The sequence below is a fragment of the Mizuhopecten yessoensis genome, unplaced genomic scaffold, assembly GCF_002113885.1.
Source record: "Mizuhopecten yessoensis strain PY_sf001 unplaced genomic scaffold, ASM211388v2 scaffold7701, whole genome shotgun sequence".
NCBI classification, from domain to species: Eukaryota; Metazoa; Mollusca; class Bivalvia; order Pectinida; family Pectinidae; genus Mizuhopecten; species Mizuhopecten yessoensis.
The window spans coordinates 11,942-35,585 of record NW_018407179.1 but is presented as its reverse complement, the minus strand read 5'-3'; the positions used below and the strand labels follow the sequence as shown (position 1 = coordinate 35,585).

The window sequence follows — 23,644 nt, the reverse complement described above, 5'->3', positions numbered from 1 at the left end:
AATAAACGTCAATGCCATTAATTTGAACAAATTTGGTAGCACTTCATCCCAGCATGTTACGGGGTAAATATCATCATCCTGGACTTTTGGTTATTCAGACGAAGTTGTTTAAACACTTAAAACATATTTGACCCGAATGACCTTAACGAAAGGTCAAGGTCATTCATTTTCACAAAATTAGTAGCCCTACATCGTAATATGTTAATTACCAGACATCAACATTCTTGGCCTAATGGATGTTAAGAAGAAGTCGTTTTAAGATCTTAAACATATTTGACCCCTGTGCTCTTGAATACAGGTCCAGTTCATTCATTTGAACTAACTTGGTAGGCCTTCATCCAAGCATTCTTATGGCCGAATGTCATCATTCTGGGCCTTGTGAATATTCAGAAGAAGTCGTTTTAAGATTTTAAACATATTTGACCCCAGTGACCTTTATTCAGGTTCAGATAATTCATTTGAATGAACTTGGAAGCCCTTGATCCCAGCAAGCTTCTGACCAAATATCACCATCCTCGGCGTTCTGGTTATTAAGGAGAAGTTGTTAAAAGATTTTAACATAGTATACCCCTTTGACCTGGAAAATCGGCGAAGGTCATGTATTTGAACAAACTTGGTAGTCCTCTATGCCATCATGCTACTAGCCAAATATCAACCCTTTTAGGCTTCTTGGTTATACAGGAAAAACAGTTGTATAAAGTAAAAAAGTTGACGCAGGACAGACGGACGGACGACGGACACCGCACCACGGCATAAGCTCACTTGGCCTTTAGTTAAAAATGAGATGATAATATGTTTATGTTTAGATTTTTCCAGAAATGTACATTTAAATGATTCAACAGGAGACTTAAGTACAGTGTGGTACATGTATGTGTAATCTTTGCAGGGGCACCATGCACGAACAATTATATTCTGAATTTTCCTCACTGGTTTTATTTAGGTTTTTTTGTGTTAATTCACTTTACCTCAAGAACACACGTTTGCACAATAATGGCCACCGTCTCTAGAATATTTAATTATTTAGAACAAAAATAACTCTTATAAGTTTCATCACTTGGATACCTGATTCTAGAGATTGGTCAAATATGGATAAGATTTGTAATTTGACTATCTGATCACCGCAGGCTGGTCAGCACCTTATCTGTTATTGCTTTCATCCCCTTTTCTGACTTCATACTGGTTGAACTAGTAAACAATGGGCCTTTAATGTATTCTGTCATTTTTGTTATGACATTATGCTGATGCAAACAATATACATTTAATGATGTTATGTATATTATGTTTGTATTTTTAGCCACTAAATACATTTTTATGCTAACTACATGGTATAAAAACAATCCCAATGGGCCTGCATCGACCACCTTGTGTTAATCTCAGACCTGTAACCTTAAGGTTCAACAAGCTTCTAAAAAAAGTAATAGTCACCTTAAATTTCCACCTCCTAGTATGTCATATTCACAGACCCTCATAAAAAATCGGAATATGTATACATGTTTGTAATTAAAATGTATTGAACTTGTACGTAGACTACTTGAAAGCTACAAAACCAGGCTAATGTAGTCAATAATAAAGCATCAAGGCTGATGTCTTCATAAACATATTTCACTGGACTTATAGCATGCCAATCTCTTTAGTGATTTAGCTGAATGCTACGAAATGACATATTACTGAAAGTTCGTTTACATACCTAAGTCATGCGGAGGTGATTTCTCTTTAACTAGGTGAGGAGAGGCATACCAGCCTCAAAAGTAGATGATTATTGCTATGGCAATGTCCAAAAATCATTGTGAAACGTCCGAGTAACATTTTTTTACAGGTAATTAAACAGACCTATAACCATCAAAACCACTTTAACATCATATGATGTGTCCTTTCCTGACATGAAGTGTTAATATTAAAACGCTAGACATGTTATAAACATTATCGCATTTTTCAGCTTCAATGTTTATAATTTAATCTTGCTTGTAACAAGCATTGTCATTGGCTTAGGAATTTATGTTATCAGTCCATAACTTAAAAAAGTGACGTCGCCATTTTTAACGTCGCTTTCGATTGGCTGCTACAGCGGCGTAATAATTTCTAAGAGAAAAGAGTTCATCAATAAAAGTGGATTTCCACAGGGATTGTGTATAGTAGATTAAATTATAAGGATCGACTTGAATATTTTATCCATGGCAACATCTATCTTTTTTAGGAAGGAATTTCTCTCAACAGCTAGGAAAAGGCAAATAAAGCTCCGCATGACCTATGCATATAAATGATCTTTAAATTATTGGTCATTGCTTAGCACTAAGTTGGGTCGCAAAAGAGATTGACATGTTATAAGTCCGGTGGGCATTTTTTATGACAACATCATCTACCTTAATGCTTTTGTTTTCATAGCCTATGTACAAGTTCAAATATTCAAATTACATATATAAGTTCCGATTTTTAATTGAGGTCTTTGAATATGACTTATCAGGGGGTTATAATTTTAGGTGACTACAGCATCTGTTATAGGGGGCTTGTTGAACTTTAAACGTGGAATAAGAAAAAGCTACAGAGCAGTGTCTTTACTCAAAGTCATTCAAAAGAACATGTTAAAATATTTAAATACATCTGACCCCTGCGGGCCAGGTGAGCTACAAACTATATAGCCCGTCATCCAAGCATGTTACTGGCAACATATCAACATTCGGGGCATTACGGTTAATCAGAAGCTGACGTTTAAAGGCTTAAAACAATATTGACCCCTGTGACCACAAATATAAGTAGTCAAGGTCATTAATTTGAACATGTTTATGAGCCCTTAATTCCAGCATGTTATTGGTCAAATTCGTTAAAATTAAAAAGTTGGCGTCGAACGGACGACGGACACGGCACCAAGGCATAAGCTCACTTGGTCTTCGGACTAGGTTATCTAAAACTGATTCAAAAAGGCGTCATGGTTTTATCTCCCCAATTTTTTTTTGTAAATTAAAAGTTTTTTTTTTTATATCTGGCTGAGTAAGGCTTTCAGCTTCATAATTCATCAAAGCTATCAATAGTGACACAACAACAACATATGCAATCCAACAGAGCATCTTTTATAGTTTATGAAAACAAAATGGGGCAATCTTAAAAGTCAAGCTTTTTCTACTTCCAATTTGTTAACCAAATAAAATATCTTTTCCAGCAAAGTAATGTTGACAACTCTTTCTTAGTTAGGTCGATTTCTGAATAATTCAGTTTTCATAATGATTTGGTAATAGCTTCATCCATGTTCATGACATATCCAACTGTAATAAAACAGGCCCTAAAATGTATAGCCAATACCATATGAACGCAGCTAAAGGAACCCCCTCTTGCCCAATCACCCCACTCCAACAATCACTTGTGAACCCAGGGTAATAAAACTGCCCCTGGTCACATCCCATCCACATCTTGATAACCGAAACAAATCTGCATGATCTCAGTAATGTAATATGGGCGTGACCTTTCTGCACTCACCACTATTCCGGGGTATGATTGTTTTTCAGATTTGACCAGCCCCTTAGTTCTAAACAAGGGAGAGAAAGGCTAGTAGTAAAACGCGGTTGAGAGGTTCTACATAAAACTTGGGGGCTGGTAGCCAGGATATGCAATAACAACAGATTTCTTCACATACTTAACTACTCTGTTTTTGTTGTATTTTTGTTGTCTCATAGTAACTGTTGATCTCTGTTAAATGTTATGAAATGTAAATGTTAATGTTTCTATCTTGAAAAATGGGCGGATCGACCTGAACATTTGACAAATATATTGGTCTGTTCTGTTGGTTGACCATTTTTTGCCGTTATTTGTATTTAAGTAAAACCTATCCGACAAGCATTTGCTTCGTACTGTCGTTATTTTTGTTTTGCCTATATATATATTCAAGTAATACGCATCCGACGAACCATTTGCTTGTTCAGATCCAATGTTCATATCGGATCATACTGTCGTTATTACTTATGAGACCTATATGTGGGACAAGGAAGTAATTCTAACAAAAAAGACATTATGAAGTCGGCAAACACCTTTATTACGTAAACACAAAATAGATAAAATACGATATTATTAATCTATGAAGACCATACGCTCCTTGGATAAGTTAAATATATATAAAATGTGTTGGTTGATAGACCAGTGTTTTACTGTCATTGACTTGCGAACAGTGTTGTAAAACATATCAATCGGCCTACCAATGCCAGTACAATAGAAAGAACAGTAGAAACACCATTAGGTCAGGCAATATTTGAAACATAGCTAGTATATTGTTTATGTGTTGTTTTTATACCTGCATACGCTGGAATGAATGCATATCGTTTGATACTATATCACAGTAACTGTGCAATGCGGAAGTATAAAACATGAACCTTAGGTACAAGCTATATATTAACCCCTACCTGTTGTACTAGCAACATTACCCATGGTTAAACACTTAAGGTTTGTGATATAACATGTAGGTCTAGATCAACGTGACGTATATGTTTACTATCAGAATGAAGGGTTAACATAAAGTGTACATCAAATCATACCTGATGTGTGGACAATCTTTAAAGTTGATAAGATACACAGAACCTCCAGCAGCCAGATATTACACACCTTCATTTTATATATTCTGCGTATAAAACGGGAGATTTGTGTCTGCTCTGTCGCAAGCGCACAGGTATCCAATGAGGAAGTAACTGTTCTGCTCTACCAAACAACAAAAATGCACGGCCATTCGATAAGGTTGTTGTTGTTTCGAATTTCTGTATTTTTAATCTTGTTTTGTTGCCTGTACACAAGTCTTAACTTGCCTGGATAGTTTTCTACTGGCAAAGATTTTCAATGTCGTATGCATGTAGTACATTCCGACAATCAACCGACAGGTTTCGTTGGCAAGGAAAGTTAAATCATTATTATTATTGAAATGCAAATGAACGTAAATTATATTTTCAAATATAAAAGTGTGTCGGTAAGCCTTTCTTAATCTGGTTGTCCCCAACATGTATATGAGTTTCTCTTATCCTGGCTATATAACCGACATACGGAACCCAAAACGAGGCATATCGCTGAACAGACCTAATTAGCATAAGTATGTCTTATGATAATTCTGTGGGGAACATATGTTTTTACTAACTTATTTATACAGTTGTGTGACCGAACAACGCACCAAAAGTAGCGTGCTCATATCGTGCATAAATCATGCACACGACGTCCACACATCGTCCACACATGGTGCGCACAACTGTGCGATTTTGTACAATTTGTTGATTAATATTACGGAATAAAAAACATACGGAAGCTAAGGCGTGTATGCAATAATGCACACTGTATATATTAATTTCCCATCAAACTTATCAAGATGTTGTACAGTTTTACAATGCGTGTTACACCATATTACAGTGACCTCACGCGTTAGACTGTCAGGAATGGGTTTGGCTACAGGTAAATAACATTTTGATGACTTACCTGAGTTTTACCTAGCCTGTGCAGGACACAGGGAGCTGCCGAATTTTACCGTATGACTGTTATGAAAACACAACTGGTCGTGTAGTATTTGTTAGTTGCATTCGGTTCGGTCTATATCCCCCCTGCAACTGGAATGCACACCTCGACGAGTTACGTAAGTACCCCGGGTGAGGAAAACTACGGTCCTAGTACGTACCTGTACACAGTGGATATGTTTATCTGTATATTGGACCAACTCCATATTTGTTGTAATTGTACGTGAGTTGATTGAGGTCGCGTTTAAAATACACCGAAAACATCATTTCTAAATTTAAGAAAGAATAGATAGAAAGATAAGCTTAAAGATGAAGCTAGAATATTGAAACACACTTACACATGTTTAATATGTTTAAACACGAAACCGTTTATATTGTTAAGTCATTCTTCAATTTACACCAACCACGACAGTCGTCAACGAGAGTCGCACTACGATCGTCCATCGTCCGCACAAAAGTGTACAAGCAATGATCGTCCAGATTTTTATCGTTCGCACATCGTACACACATCGTTTACACACCGTGCACACATCGTGCGTACAACACATAAACAGGTGGCAAGTCGATATCACACCTAGTATAACAGGAATATAAGCCGAGTTACCTACCGATGTTATCTTGGGAAATGAGATAATATATCAACATTACGAAAACATAAATGCGACACATCCATATTTTATGTTGACATAACAGATTATGGCGACATCCGTAACTCGATAAGTCGATGGAAGAAATAGGGTCCTACTGTACATGTAGTAGTTAAAATATGTTTATTATATTGTTTAGGTATTGATTCATGCTTGATTAAGAATAAGCCAGTAATGCATCTGTAACGAAAACTTTAGTGGAAATATTTTATGAAGATTATTCCTTTACAGAAATAGATATATACAAAAAAACATGACTCTTTCTTTTCTTTATCAAAACTAATCCCATTTAAAAATATAAAATAGACGATGGTAAAATCAATTCTTCCGTTCAGCAGATATCGCTTAAACAGTTGAGTGTTATCAACAGATAATCTGATATATCAACATAAAATATTTAATAGGTCTCGCGTGACGTCTATAATCATACGTCGATGGGGATATTATTGTAATGTGCTCCAGACGTGACCGCAGGTAACTACACACCGCGCTTTGTCCTCACTGAAATACAAAATAGAATGAATCTTTAGAAATGAACTTGTATGAATTAACTAAAAAAGGTATCTTGTTAAGGAAAACGAGGCATATTGCTGAACAGACCTAATTAGCATAAGTACGTCTCATGATAATTCTGTGGGAATACAGTTGTGTGACTGCACAACGCACCAAGAGTAGCGTGTGCACATCGTGCATTCATCTTGCACACGACGTCCACACAAATGTGCGATTTCAAAATCGTTCGCCCCGTTGTGCGCTTCTCTACGCAAATCAAGATTTTGTACAGTTTTACAATGCGTGTTACGCAATATTACAGTGACCGTTAGACTGTCAGCAATGGGTTTGGCTACAGGTAAATAACAATTTGATGGGTGACCAGAGTTGTACATAGCCTGTGCAGGACACAGGGAGATGATATATAATACCGTATGACTGTTATGAAAACACAACTGGACGTTTAATATTTGTTAGTTGCATTCGGTTTGGTCTATATCTCCCCTTCACGTGGAATTCACACCTCGACGAGTTACGTAAATACCACGGATGAGGAAAACTACGGTCCAGGTACGTACCTGTACAAAGTGGATATGTTTATTATGTATATGGGACCAACTCCATATTTGTTGTAATTTTACATGAGTCGATTTAGGTCGTTTAAAATACACCGAAAACACCATTTCTAAATTTAAGAAAGTATAGATAGAAAGATAAGCCTAATGATGAAGCTAGAATAGAAACAAACTTACGCAATCAAGTTGATTTGTTTAAACACGAAACCGTATATATTGTTAAGTAATTCTTCAATCTAAACCAACCACGATAATTATCGCACTACGGTCGTCCATCATCCGCACAAAAGTGCACAAGCAATGATCGTCCAGATTTGTTATCGTTTGCACATCATGCACACATTGTTCACACACCGTGTACACATCGATCCCACAACTGTATAACAAATCAGCAGGTCGCAAGTCGATATCACAGCTAGTACAACAGAAATATAAGCCGAGTTACCTACCGACGTTATCTTAGGAAATGTGATAATATATCGACATTACGAAAACATAAATGCGACACATCCATATTTTATGTTGACATAACAGATTATGACGACATCCGTAACTCGATAAGTCGATGGAAGAAATAGAGTCCTACTGTAGTAGTTAACCATGTTTATTATATTGTTGGGGTATTGCTTTATGTTTGATTAAGAATAAGCCAGTAATGCATCTGTAACGAACAATTTAGTGGAAATATTTAATGAAGATTACTCCTTTACAGAAATAGATATATACACAAATCATGACTCTTTCTTTTTCTTTATCAAAACTAGTCCCATTTAAAAATATAAACTAGACGATGATAAAATCAATTCTTCCGTTTAGCAGATATCGCCTCAACAGTTGAGTGGTATCAACAGATATTCTGATATGTCAACATAAAATGTTTAATAGGTCTTGCTTGACTTCTTTAATCATAATGTGCTCCAGACGTGACCGTAGATAACTACACACCGCGCTATATATTCATTGAAATGAAAAATAGACTGATTCTTTAGAAATGAACCTGTATGTATAAACTAAAAAAGGTATATTGTTAAGGAGTATGCGTGTAAGGTATTTCAGCTTTGTATCATTCCTAGTCATATACAATGTGTACGCAGTTTAGCAGTGTGAATACTTTATTTCGATTTTGTTCTATTTAAAGCGTTTGCATATAATATACCTGTATTTGTCAGTTGTGTTTGCCAATTGTAAAAAGCAACTATGCGCATGCGCTTATCCTGGTAACTGCCGTTAATAGTGCAATTTAATCCCTGAAAAGGTCAGGCTTAAATTTACGCGTCTTTTACACATACACCAGTGCCCTTTGTATAGCTGATAGTCACGGTCACTAGTTTAATGCCACATGGTGTGTTAAAGCTTTAGTTAGGGCAGATACATTGACAATTGGATTCAATAATGAAAAATATTACATATGGATATTCCCATCACTATACATTTAAGTAGAATGACCTATGACCTTCGATGACCCATACATATGTTGTCCTTTGATGTAAAATGTACAAGACTAACATGTATCGTCTTACCTGGTATTTATTATGAAAATGACCTTTGACGTTTGGAGACCTACATATTGACCTTTGGCCTCTTTGGATCTTTAAGATTTGCCAATTAAAAATATTGCTGATTTGAAGTTATCATAAAATTGACGTATGTCTTACTGTTAAGGCAATATATACAAGTGTAATGAATGGTATACTGTCCTTAATAATAATAACCCCTGAACAAATAACCCTAGTTTGTCTGTACTTTGACCTTCGATATAGGATGCAAAATGAACAACATGTATCATATTGATCATCAGTTTGACCTTTTCTGTCCCAAACATTGACCTTCGATATTTAAAAGTTTTCTTTGGTAAAATATGCGGAAAAAATATGTTTATTGTTTATGTTGATTGTTCGTATCGTGTTTGACCAGTAATATATAATTTGACATTCTGAAATTTATTTATGTGCTGTTGATCTTCGGTGCAATTTTGATTTCGCAGAACATGTGTAAATAGCCGTGACATATACTGTAGTATACAATATATATTAATCATTAATTTATTGAAAGATATTGAACTTAATAAAAGGAGCTAGAGGTGTATATTTAAGGATTGACCTTAATATTGACTGCGTATACGGTAGTATGAACGCAGTTGGCAACGAACATATTCTATGGAGCGTATAATTATTACAGTTATATATACATATACTCAGTATTACCTTACTGATATATACATGGACACATATAACTTCCTTAATTCAGTTTATAACCGACACCGGACTATTATACACCAACTGTGGTACACACAATACTTCACTATGTCAACCCGCCACATCACTTCTGGTACCCTGTGACCTCGAAAGGATTCCGCCACACAACAGAATCCCACACGTGACCTTCACCTCACGGCACTAACACTGCCACATCATCATTTCACATATCTGGGACACTAAACTCTAGACGCTAACACTGCATGCCCATATCTCTATATAGACTGTATGGAAGAGGCCAAGCCAGCCCTGTCATCACCAATGTCGAGTACTAGGCCATTTACAAAACCACTACAACAACAAAATATTCACCTTATATCGACTACTGCATGGGCAGCCATTTTACATACGAAATATAACAATCACGATGTTTTCAAGGTTTCCAAATAACAAACCTATACACTTTTCACTCAAAATTCACCACACTATAAATGAAACAACACAGCAGCTTACCTGCATCTACAGCTATATAAGTTTAACCCCGCTCCGGGAGCAACAACGTGTTCAGGGTCCAGCTACCCCTCCACCACCTGCATCCTGCCTCGCCGATGTGTTGACAACACACGTGCACACATCGCTTTCCGCTTTTGCACACGACATGTTTTCTCTCCTAACAAAAAAGCTCCACAAGGGACTTCACTCTAGCAAAGTACTGATCCTAACTTTTAAGGTGTCACATCACTAACAACTACATCACAATATTAAAACGCTAGACATGTTTTGAACATCATCGCACTATTCAGTTTCAATGTTAATAACATCTCTAGCGCCTTCATAACATCACATACTGTTATTAAATGGCATATCATCTGAAGTTCATTTTATATTTTACTATGTTTAAAGTGATTATCCATGGCAGATTCTATCTTTTTTAGGAAGGAACTCCTCTCAACAGCTAAAAGAAGACAAATAAAGCTCCGCATGACCTTGGCATATAAATCATCTTTAAATTATTGGTCATTTCTAAGCACTCATATGGGTCGCAAAAGAGATTGACATGTTATCCGTCAGGTGAGCATTTTTTGTATAACAACATCAACCTTTATGTTTTATTATTTTTCATAGCCTATGTACAAGTTCAACATATTCAAATCACATAATAAATTATATAAGTTCCGATTTTCAATTGAGGTCTTCAATATGACTGTTCAGCGGGTTAGAATTTTAGGTGACTACAGCATCTATTATGGGGACTTGTTGAACTTTAAACGTGGACTAAGATAAAGCTACAGGCAAAATAGCAGTGTCTTGACTCGTAGTCATTCAAAATAACCTGTTGAAAGAATTATATACATCATACCCCTGTGGGTCAGGAGAGCTAAAAAACTATACAGCCCTTCATCCAAGCATGTTACTGGCCAGATATCAACATTCTGGGCCTTATGGTTATTCATGAGATGCCGTTTGCAGGTTTAAAAACAAATTGACCCCTGTGACCGTGAATATAAATCAAGGTCATTCATTTGAACATATGTATTAGCCCTTAATCCAACCAAGCATGGTATTTGCCAAATATCATCATCATGGGCATTTTGATTATTCAGAAAAAGTCGTTTAAAGTCAAAAGTTGACGTTGGAAGGACGACGGTCACGGCCCCACGGCATAAGCCCACTGGCTTTTCGGGCTAGGTTAGCTAAAACTGATTCAAAAAGTCATCATGGTTTTATTTACCCGAAACATTATTGTAAAAACAAAGCTTTTTATCTATTCCTGCAAAGTAATGTTGACAACTCTTTCCTAGTTAGGTCGATTACTGAATAAGTCTGTTTTCTTAATGACTTGGTAATAGCTTCATCCATGTTCAGGACATATCAAACTGTAATGAAATAGGCCCTATGATGTCAAGGACAACAGCATGCTTCACATACTTAACTACCCTGTTTTTGTTGTATGTTTGTTATCTCATAGTGACTGTTGATATCTATTAAATGTTATTTATGTTGAAAAATGTGCGAATCAACCTGAATATCTGACAAATATCTTTGTCTGTTCTGTTGGTACTACATGTTTTGCTTCATACTGGCATCATTGCTGTTTTGCCAATCTATATATGTATTCAAGTAATACGCATCCGACGAACCATTTGCTTGTTCAGATCCAATGTTCATATCGGATCATACTGTCGTTATTACTTATGAGACCTATATGTGGGACAAGGAAGTAATTCCAAACAAAATAGACATTATGAGGTCGACAAGTTACACACGTTAAAACTCAAAACATTTACATTATCTAAACACAAAATAGATATAATATTATATTACTAATCTATAAAGACCATAAGCCCCTTGGCTACTGTAGGTCATATATTTATGGAATTTGTAGTTGGATAGACTAATGTTTTAGTGCCATTGACTTCCGAACAGTGTTGTAAAACATATCAATCTGCCTACCGATGCCAGTACCAAAGAAAGAACAGTAGAAACACAGCACCATTGTCATGCAATATTTAAAGCATAGCTAGTATATTGTTTATGTGTTTTTTTATACGTGCATACCCTGAAATAAATGCATATCGTTTGATACTTTGTCACAGTAACTGTGCAATGCGGAAGTATAAAACATGAACCTTAGGTACACGCTATGTATTAACCCCTAACTGTTGTACAAGCAACATTATCCATGGTTAAACACTTAAGGTTTGTGCTATAACATATAGGTCCAGATCAACGTGACGTATATGTTTACTATTAGAATGAAGGACAAACAGAAAGTGTACATTCAATCATACCTGATGTGTTGACAATCTTTAAAGTTGATAAGATACACAGAACCTCCAGCAGGCAGATATTACACACCGTCATTTTACATATACTGCGTACTGTATCAAACGAAAGATTTGTGTCTACTCCGTCGCAAGCGCACGGGTATCCAATGAGGAAGTAAATGTTCTGCTCTACTAATCAATAAAAATGCACGGCCATTCGATAAGGTGGTTGTTGTTGTGAATTTCAGTATTTTTAATCTTGTTTTGTTGTCTGTACACAAGTCTTAACTTGCCTGGATAGTTTTCTACTGGCAAAGACTTTCAATGTCGTATGCATGTAGGACATCCCGACAATTAACCGATATGTTTCGTTGGCAAGGAAAGTTGAATCATTATTATTAGTGAAATGCAAATGGACGTAAATTATATTTTCAAATATAAAAGTGGGTCGGTAAGCCTGTCTTAATCTGGTTGTCCGCTACATGTATATGATTTCCTCTTATCCTGGATACATAACCGACATACGGAACCCAAAACGAGGCGTATCGCTGAACAGACCTAATTAGCATAAGTACGTCTCATGATAATTATGTGGGGAACATATTTGTTTACTAACTTATGTATACAGTTTTGTAACCGAACAACGCACCAAAAGTAGCGAGCTCATATCGTGCATAAATCGTGCACACGACGTCCACACATCGTCCACACATTTGTTGATTAATATTACGGAATAAAAAACATACGAAAGCTAAGGCTCGTATGCAATAATGCACACTGTAGATATTAATTTCCCATCAAACTAATCAAGATGTTGTACAGTTTTACAATGCGTGTTACACAATAGTACAGTGACCGTACGCGTTAGACTGTCAGGAATGGGTTTGGCTACAGGTAAATAACAATTTGATGACTTAACTGAGTTTTACCTAACCTGTGCAGGACACAGGGAGCTGCTGTATTATACCGTATGACTGTTATGAAAACACAACTGGACGTGTAGTATTTGTTAGTTGCATTCGGTTCGGTCTATATCTCCCCTCTATCTGGAATTCACACCTCGACGAGTTACGTAAGTACCCTGGGTGAGGAAAACTACGGTCCAGGTACGTACCTGTACAAAGTGGATATGTGTATCTGTATATTGGACCAACTCCATATTTGTTGTAATTGTACATGAGTCGATTGAGGTCGCGTTTAAAATACACCGAAAACCCCATTTCTAAATTTTAGAAAGAATAGATAGAAAGATAATCTAAAAGATGAAGCTAGAATATTGAAACACACTTACACAATCAAGTTAATATGTTTAAACACGAAACCGTATATATTGTTAAGTCATTCTTCAATTTACACCAACCACGAGAGTCGTCCACGAGAGTCGTCTACGAGAGTCGCACTACGATCGTCCATCGTCCGCACAAAAGTTGAAAAGCAATGATCGTCCAGATTTTTATCGTTCGCACATCGTGCACACATCGTTTACACACCGTGCACACATCGTGCGCACAACACATAAACAGGTGGCAAGTCGATATCACACCAAGTATAACAGGAATATAAACCGAGTTACCTACCGACGTTATCTTGGAAAATGTGATAACATATCGACATTACGAAAACATAAATGCGACACATCCATATTTTATGTTGACATAACAGATTATGACGACATCCGTAACTCGATAATTCGATGGAAGAAATCGAGTCCTACTGTAGTAGTTAAACATGTTTATTATATTGTTGGGGTATTGTTTTATGCTTGATCAAGAATAAGCCAGTAATGCATCTGTAACGAACAATTTAGTGGAAATATTTCATGAAGATTATTCCTTTACAGAAATAGATATATACAAAAATCATGACTCTTTCTTTTCTTTATCAAAACTAGTTCCATTTAAAAATATAAACTAGACGATGGTTAAATCAATAATTACGTTCAGCAGATATCGCCTAAACAGTTGAGTGGTATCAACAGATAATCTGATATGTCAACATAAAATATTTGATAGGTCTTGCGTGACATCTTTAATCATAATGTGCTCCAGACGTGACCATAGATAACTACACACCGCGCTATATCCTCATTGTAATGAAAAATAGACTGATTCTTTAGAAATGAACCTGTATGAATAAACTAAAAAAGGTATATTGTTAAGGAATATGCGTGTAAGGTATTTCAGCTTTGTATCATTCCTTGTCATATACAATGTGTACGCAGTTTAGCAGTGTGAATACTTTATTTCGATTTTGTTCTATTTAAAGCGTTTGCATATAATATACCTGTATTTGTCAGTTAAAAATATTTGTTGTTTTTGCCTATTGTGAAAAGCGACTATGCGCATGCGCTTATCCAGGTAACTTCCGTTAAAAGTGCAATTAAATCCCTGAAAAGGTCAGGCTTAAATTTATGCGTCTTTTACACATACACCAGTGCTCTTTGTATAGCTGCTAATCACGGTCACTAGTTTAATGTCACATGGTGTGTTAAAGCTCTAGTTGGGGCAGACACATTGACAATTGGTTTCATTAATGAAAAATATTACATATGGATATTCCTATCACTATACATTAAAGTAGAATGACCTATGACCTTCGATGACCCATACATATATTGTCCTTTGATGTAAAATGTACAAGACTAACATGCATCGTCTTACCTGATATTTATTATCAAAATGACCTTTGACGTTTGGAGACCTACATATTGACCTTTGGCCTATTTTGATCTATAATATTTGCCAATTAAAAGTATTGCTGATTTGAAGTTATCATCAAATGGACGTATGTCTTACTGTTAAGACAATATATGCAAGTGTAATGAATGTTATAATGTCCTTAATAAAAATAACCTCTGGACAAATAACCCTAGTTCCGACAAAGGATGCGAAATGAACAACATGTATCATATTGATCATCAGTCTGACCTTAACATTGACCAGAGGGCCTGTATCACTCACCTGGAAATGTTAGCAAAATTGAAGTTGAAATAGCCAAATGTTGCTGGTAGTGTACATGTATTACATGGTTAGTCAGGGGTTATGTTTGTATGCAATTGGACAAAATCCTGTCATTCGTACAGGAAAAGGGAGATTTTGCTATGTTTCCCCTATTTGTACTCGCGCCTTTGATCCTAGGGGCGTCAAACCCACTGTTTATACTTTATAATTTAGTACCCTTCATCAAATGATGGTTTAGACCAAATATGGACAAAATCCTGTCATTCCTACAGAAGGAGACGGATACTAAAGCTATTTTTCTATTTTCCCAATTTACCTCCGTCTCTCTGCCCACGGAGTGTTCAGACCAACCATTTATTCAAAATTGATTTCCCTTCCCCATAGGATGCTACTGTTAAAATTTGGTCAAAACACCTTCATCCTAACGGCAGATGAAGGATATTGAATCTATTCATCTGTATCCCTTATTGGGCCCCTACTCTCTGCACCAAAGGTGGTCAGGCAGTACAAACCTTTTACATTCATGTAGTTACTGTGAAAAAGTGGTTGAGAGTTGTGGAAAGTCCGGATAATGTGTTTAATCGATCAAGAAAGCAAGGTTTTCAAACAGAAATTGATCATTATCAAGAAAGATTGATTGATGTGAAGCAATTATTTTGTTTGTTATGTACGTCTCAATGGAAGTTGTATTAGAGTGATTCATACACGGAAATTAGTATGTTTCTGCTTCAAATTTGACAATAAACATTATAATATGTGGCTTGTAAATGCAGTGGGAAACACACATGTGCAACTTCCGGGTTAACACGCCCTCTAATTTTTTGTTTGTCATTGAACCGGAATAAACCAGATATGAGATCCTATTCAAAAGCATAGATATTCTCTTTATACTGGTAGAAATACGCTATCAATATGAGCGTATTGAAGATAAACACATTTGATAATCATGAACAATATATAACAAAAATAACTACTTTTTCTTCTTTTGATATCGATAGCAAAACTAAGATTAGTTCCACTTATATATGCACAGAGAATGATATGGACAGATTATATTACTGTTTATTGTGCAAATTATCGTGAAAGGCGACAAATGTGGGATACCTGTTGAATCTGGTGTTTTCCTTCCATGTCTTCTACCACGGGAGTATTTATGAATCCTAATTGATCCGCTGCTCCCTATGCAACACTTAGCAAGTATATCTTTCCTTTCTGTTGCATTGTTCTGGTATGTGGTGTCCACTTAGGCACCAGCCTTCACATGATCTAAGCTGTTTATAATATATTCAACAACAAACAAAATATAAACAATAATTAAGTGGATGCGTATATTGATAAAACGTTTCTGAGTCGTTCTGATCTCTGAAGCTCTAAAACGCAGACAGAAAATGGACTCAGAAACAAAACCAGTGACAACAATATATTACTGTACACGGAAAACTGTATGTTTGTTAAATAGCCCATAGGCAATTATATTGACAAACAAATACTTAAGTTCCCCAACTATCGTTTTTTCACTCTTCCCTGATTTTAATCCCAACCGTTTGCCTTCGCATCCGTAATCAAACCCATATTGTAATGTTTTTTTTCTTTCTATTATTGTTAATGTATACCGATTCGCCTGTTTTATCATAGCATCAGTCAGGCCACAGGTAAGGAGTTATCCCCCTTGTATCAACTGACCTGCTAAATGAAGTAAACATTGTCGCTTGGGATAAAGTACTGCAAATGAAACTAGCGATTATCGTGTTTTTTTAAGAGCAATATATTCACACACTATATGGTATAAATGCCGCATAGGATGACATACTATCTGATGGGTTTGTTACTTCAAATCAATAGAAACCAAATTCCCAAATGACCTCTCTGTCATTCTACTTTCATGATAAAATGGTTCGCAAATGTAAAAACGAATGATATTAGTTAAGTGCGAATGTTTTTGACAACAGACAGAAAGTAAAATATTGATTTCCTTATCAGAAGCAAGATCATGGTTTTTTTTGTGTGTTATTTTATAAATCTGAACTGTGAATATATAAAAAAGGTGCAAATTTCTAAAAATGTTTTTGCTAGATGACATTACGCTGGTGGGTACTTATTTAACTACGGAGTATGTTAAGTGACAAATATTTTACTGTTTTATTGTCGATGGTGATAAGTTACAACTTTTGACCAGACATGCAACTATTATTATCACACACATTCGAGTAAATTGTATCTTATATTCAAAATATAAACAACTCAAACTATCTGGTATGAAAACCTTGCGAATTAATCCATAGGGGTATACATATTTAGAAACAGGGAAATACATTGCGGAGCTTTATCAGCGTTTTCGATTGCTTGACTGAAAAAGTAAGAGCTTATATTAGAAACACAAAAGCTGAACCTTCATGTTGATTGTTCAGGCTAATAAGGATTAATCAAATCAATGTTTCAACAGTGAATTTATTTTATCTGAAAATAAGATAACCATTTTCATGGTATATTTTCTTTAGAGAAAAAAAACGTCAGTGGAAGGAATTTCACTTTAATGAAAAACTATTTATCTTCAGTTAAAAAAAAGTTGTTCATGTTAAAACAACTTGCCATATGTACCGCAAGCCGTTCTAATATTAGTTTTCACTATGCTTTCGGCTAACGAGGGTATCAAATAGTTAATTTTCGCTGACCAATGATAAACGATAGCCATTCAACTAGTTGTTTACTTCATACACGTCTTTAAGTATTGGTAGTAATTAACACGCGCACATGCACATAATTCCCTCTTTCCCTTTGAGCAGTAATTATTACGATAAAAATTATTACGATTTTTCATAAGTTATTCCTACTTCTAGTTGTATTGTAAGTCTAGATCCTTTTACCTTGGTTTACCTGCACATGGGATGTGTCAAATGTAGTGAATGATTAGGAACACCAACTTCAATTTCAGTAACTTTCGATAACACTTCTTACTCTAAACCTAGTTGCGTTAGCAGCCCTTACATTAGAATCAGGGTACAAACGCTAAAGTTTCTTGATATTGATTATATGAAAAAATTTGGAAACAAAGTAAATGTTGATGTTGATAAGTTAAAAAAAGCATTCAAAAAGGGAAAACATGCGAGCAATATACAGTTTTCAATGTACAAGATTGAAAAGAAATTTGTTAGGGTTTTAAGACATTGTCTTGAACGAGCTGTAGAACGGAAATCATGTAAATTGTTTGTGTCCTTTAAAACTCTTCATGAAATCAGTATATCTGCTAATGTCAAATGCTTGAAGCAAGTTCTAGAACGTTCTTGTATTGACACTTGATGTTTTAACGCACACTCTTATCGAAGTGCTTCTACATCCGCATTTTTTCATGTAAGAAGTGCATGTTTTGATATTCTGAAACAAATTATATTCGTTATTTCTCAACAAAGACTTACCAGTAGTTGTTGACAATGTCGTCGTTAAAACATGATTTCGTTTAATAGTGCAGTTATGTTACCGCCCAGCGCACCATATATAGCGAGAGTATGTTGTGCATACATCGTGCACAGACCGTCCATACATCGTCCGCACATGGTGCGCACCACTGTGCGATAAAACAATCGTTCGCCCCTTTGTGCGCGTATTTCGTGCAAAATAATATGCACTTGTCATGTATATTAATTTCTCGTCACAATAATTCAGATTATGTTTACAATAATCATGCGTGTTCAACAGTATTACAGTGATCATGTAACTGTGAAGAATGTGTTTGACTCCCAAGAAACAGAACAGGTAAACACAAAGCAAGGCCACCTGTGTTAAAGACTCAGGAGTTCCGTTATCCTTTCGTCTAAGTTTCTCTCATGAGTATGAATGCTTTGTGCTTGGACTCTTAAAACGTTCGTGCAACTATTTTACAAATATTTCTGTGAGAATATCATTGTATATTTAAGTCCAGTCAGAAATTAGAGTATTCGAGTGTGATCTGATCACCGTACCAAACTACCTACTTTTTGTAACAAGTCAAATCTATCTATATCATGTATATACATATATTAGAGAGACAGGCAAAACAGCAACCAGACTATGCTGAGTAGTACATCAATATCATTGAAGTAATCTTAGTACAGTTATGTGATGGTATAGGAGAGATAACCTGCTTCATTATTGCAATGGAGTTTATGATTGTAAAGAAATAGTCTTCAACGATTTAATGGAAATTACTTTAATAAGTTAGACCGGTAAAGTAATATTAAAGTACGTTGCCTAACACCAGTATGCATTGGGCTGTGACCAGTAGTGAACATGGATGAAGCTCTCAAGGAACTGTGACAAGACCCACCGAGTTCAATGTCCAAAATATGTCCATTACAGGGACAGAGAGCCGACGGGTATGGCAGCTCCACTTACTCGAGACCGAGGAACCAATCCTGGAGGAAGATGGATATATGCCACCTGCCAGACAGACTGCTGATAATGTTGACCGACTCGCAGGATAAGATGTATGCATGCGTTTTCAAAGTGCCAGTATGTTAAGCGTTATGCTTTCATTTTTAAAAACTTTGTCAACTAACAGTGACATTTCAGTGAACAAACGTTATTCCTTTTGGATTTACAGAAAGTTATGCCGATTTTACATATAATTCTATGTATTCTCTTTCGGGAATATCTACCGACGATGGACAGGCGTTCCCACTGATGTCCTTTTACATTATATTTATAATTTCCAAAACAAACTGATAAATAGTAGTGTTGTATTATCGGGCTAAACGATTTCATCTCGTTATTTTCGCCTATAGGTCAATTAACTATTGACAAGTAACACTTCAACTCTGTTACTCTGTTTTAATCTGATGAAAATGTCTTATATCTAGTAAACACTTAAGCATTATATATACTTAGACTCTTTGACAGGGAGACATATTTCATCAGTAGTGTAAAATTATCAATCCTCATCACATCAGTTTACAGTGCTTGAAAGGCATCGTTCGGTAATCATTATATTGTAAAGTTTGAACGGCCGACCAAGTACAATAGATATCATTTAACATTGCGAGTATTTCAGTTGCTTTCTGAAGGTTGATAACGAACACTACTTACGGACACTATGTCCCACAGTTTTGTCGGATGTATTACTACTACAGCCAACAGAACATTGTGAACAGACTGGGCCGCGTAATCCATCAGAACAGTCTGAAAAATGATAAAGTTTTGAATCGAACATGTAGATATTGAAAGGTATACACTTATTGATGTTGAATACATTTAGCGACACCTGCAGTAATCGTGACGTTGTAATTGGATAATCTGTTGTCTGGTATATTCATCTACGGAAAATTAGTTGTGAAGAGATTTTAATGTACAGAAGAGAAGGTCTATGCTATGCACTATTTCGATATGCAAAACAAATGTTGCAAAGTGTTCTTGTGATATTCCTCAGCCTGTCGTGCTGGCATTTGCTTCGCACTCTTCTCAACCTTTCTGGGTTTTGCTTAACAGTATAATGCACTCAATTTGTTTGCCAATTCCTCTGTGTGTAATTTGTTAAATGGGACATAATCCCCAGACGTTTCCATGCTCCATTCTGCAAAATAAAAAGGTCTTCTGTGTAATGATGAAGTGCTTTGGATTGCTTGTGTAATCAAAATCAACAACCGAATTTACTTCATCAGAATTAGTACTTGTTATTATGCAGTTATACGGAAAGATAGTTTTCAACAACTCAAGAACATCAGCGGAGACAGTACAGTAACTTCCGTTAGTTTTAAACATGGAGGGGGGGGGGGAGAAGTGAATTAATACCTTGGATTAAAACTAATCCTCATTGTGTATTTCTCCTTGTTGCTAAAGATTGGTTGGCATCTTCAAATAATTTCAACTCCACCTCTGTAACCTTTTTAAACCGGGAAGGTACTAATCTGTTGATCTGTTGACAGTTGATTGATGATGAGGGTGGGGGTGGGCGGGGTCACTCCGGACCGGCTGCTCGGGGGATGGTATACCGGGGTCAGCACTCGCGGCAAGTTCTATCTCAATGTCTTGTGCTGATTTCGATTCAATGATTGATGAAAAATACAGAGTAGAAATAAATTTATCTACTTCATCGTCTGACATATCTTGGTGATCGGGTAGTTCCAGCTCAAAAGGTATTGTTTCATCGTCCAGCTGACAGCTAAATTGTTTCGGGACGTTCATTTTGACAGATGCATCAGACGACAGTGTAACTTCCGTTAACGCTGATTTGTGGACTTTTTTAAAATATTAATTTACAGCATGCAAATTATGTATCCATAGCACATAAATAAAATTCAAGTTTATTTTATGATGTAAGAATTAGGCATCTAGGTCGGTCGTTCCGAGTGAGTAGTTTTTGTAGTGTATTACTACGCAGTGTGATCAGGTTACTATGTTTTACACCAGGTCACGTGCTGAAATTCTATGAACACATGTGTTATGCATTTATGAATGACATTTGTGTCAATGGGTCTAAGCATACAGAATGTAAATATAAAATAATATCAACATATTAAATACATATTCCGTAAAACATTGAGTTGAAAAGGTGTAATACACCATCAGTCAAAACTATAAATTAAGTAACATATGCGATACTATGTTATTGACACGGCATCATTCGAGTACCATGCTTTGGCTTTCACTCGACGGTCAATGTAGATGGTCAGATACCGGACGTACTGTATCCGGCGATCTGTTTAGTGTACCTTCATGATTGACAAATTTGCAATAAAGCTTCGAAAGATATAGCTTGTTAAAGACTACTGGCACATTTTCAGGTCGCCATCAGAATCTAATTGGGGATTTTGAGATATTAACATCTAAGCATGTTCTTATCCGTTTTGATTTACCAACAAAGTTTTGTCTTTGAGAACTTCAAAATACTTTGAGTTGACTTATATTTGTCGCCTCTTTGTTATTCTGAAACCTACTAATGCGGAGGAATATTAGTACCTCATGCCACATCGTGCATTTAGAGAAAGCAAAAGTCTTCTTAGTTTCCCCAATATCCCATAATCAGTAGACACCATATTACGGTATAATGCGGTGGACAACACAGCATGGACCGATTAATGCAGGGGACAATACACATTTCTCGTCTTAAACGAACATATCTAATGCAAATTGTCAAATTCGAGTCGTTACATGTATTGCACCTATGATGAATATATCATTGTTTGAAAATTTGAGTAAAAATACTAAACAGATATAAGACAAGAAAGAAAATCCTTGCACCGGGTTTGATGCGGGATATATCTGTCTGAGGTGCAATAATATCAATTCCAGCGACCAGACGAGATAGCACGTGGTATTTGTAAGTATTTAGGTGAAAAAGTTGCAATCAATCATGCTTTTAACAAGGTGAAGTAAATGAAATGCCTAATAACGTATCATATTTGTTAAGTCTATGTGTTTTGACATTAGATACCTTTTATATCTTTGTTTAAACAAAACAACGGTCCCTTGTGTGGAAAAAAACTAGTGTCCATGCCATGGGAAGCACATACAAGAATAGACCATGAATCAAGTCAGTTTTAAGTAACTCTATCCCACTTGAGAAAAAAAAACACTTAAAGTTCACGTGCTTTTTTTACATACAGTTGGGTTCCCCTCATCTTAATTTGGATATTTTATGATTCTTGGCCGACAAGACCAGGGCACAACCACTGTAGCCAAGTAGTTTAGTTAGTTAGAATGGCACTATAATGATGGAGGGTCCAAGTTTGAATCTTTGCTTAGCCTTGTTGCTTTTAATTCGGGCACAGGAGTGGATTATTTATTTATTAATTCACTTGATAACTTATTTGATTTTTTAAATCCAAAAATAATTCACACAGTATTTTTTTTTCCCCGAAAGTTTCTATCAAATATCAAAAATTAAGGCATACTGGAACAAAACTTCCGATGCATATGTGCAGTTTTTGGCAGGGTGTGCTATAACCCTTAACGCATATTATAATTGACATCATTTTAATGTATATCAATTATTAAATACCACTGATTAACTAATATGTAGGTATAGATCATTAAAATATAACAAAAACCCGATTGGTATGTTTCAACGTATAGGGAATGGTAAATAGCACTTTATTGTAAAATGTTTTGTTAGACAAATAACATCTTACCGATATCATAATAAGTGAAGAGAAGTTGATATTAAATGAAAAGTGTTTCTCTTTGCGGTCCATGTGGTTGGAATTAATAATCTGAGAATACTTCGTACGTGTAGATTGCTGAAAATTTCCCACACAAACTACCAAAAAGACATTAAAAGCTAAACGTGTACGTGAAAATAGCATTTGAGAGATGAATATTATGTCATATTTTGTAATTAAAACAAAGCATTACTAGCCATTAAGCTATGCATTCTTATTTTACACGACGATTTTGAGAGAAACAAGATGTATACTTATATTACATAACAAGAGCTGCCAGAAAAACTGCATACCTTGCAAATTAATGATATATTTATTACTAGAAAATGTCTGTAAGATATAAATGCCCTCGCTGATGGGACGGGACCCGACGGGATTGACATAGGGAACACTGTATATCCCCCCCC

At 35.8% G+C, this 23,644-nt stretch overlaps 1 protein-coding gene across 1 annotated transcript in view; it reads right to left on the bottom strand.

Annotated features, from left to right (window-relative positions):
* Positions 1 to 12,351, bottom strand: part of LOC110454158 (multiple epidermal growth factor-like domains protein 10) — a 32,267-nt gene extending 19,916 nt beyond the window's left edge. Inside the window, exons 1-2 of the mRNA XM_021503533.1 lie at positions 12,240 to 12,351; positions 4,518 to 4,584 (exon numbers count right to left, since the gene is read on the bottom strand). Of these exons, the coding sequence (XP_021359208.1) occupies positions 4,518 to 4,584; positions 12,240 to 12,245 (73 nt within the window). The 5' untranslated portion in view covers positions 12,246 to 12,351. The remainder of the gene's footprint in view (positions 1 to 4,517; positions 4,585 to 12,239) is intronic.
* Between the last annotated feature and the right edge of the window lie 11,293 nt (positions 12,352 to 23,644).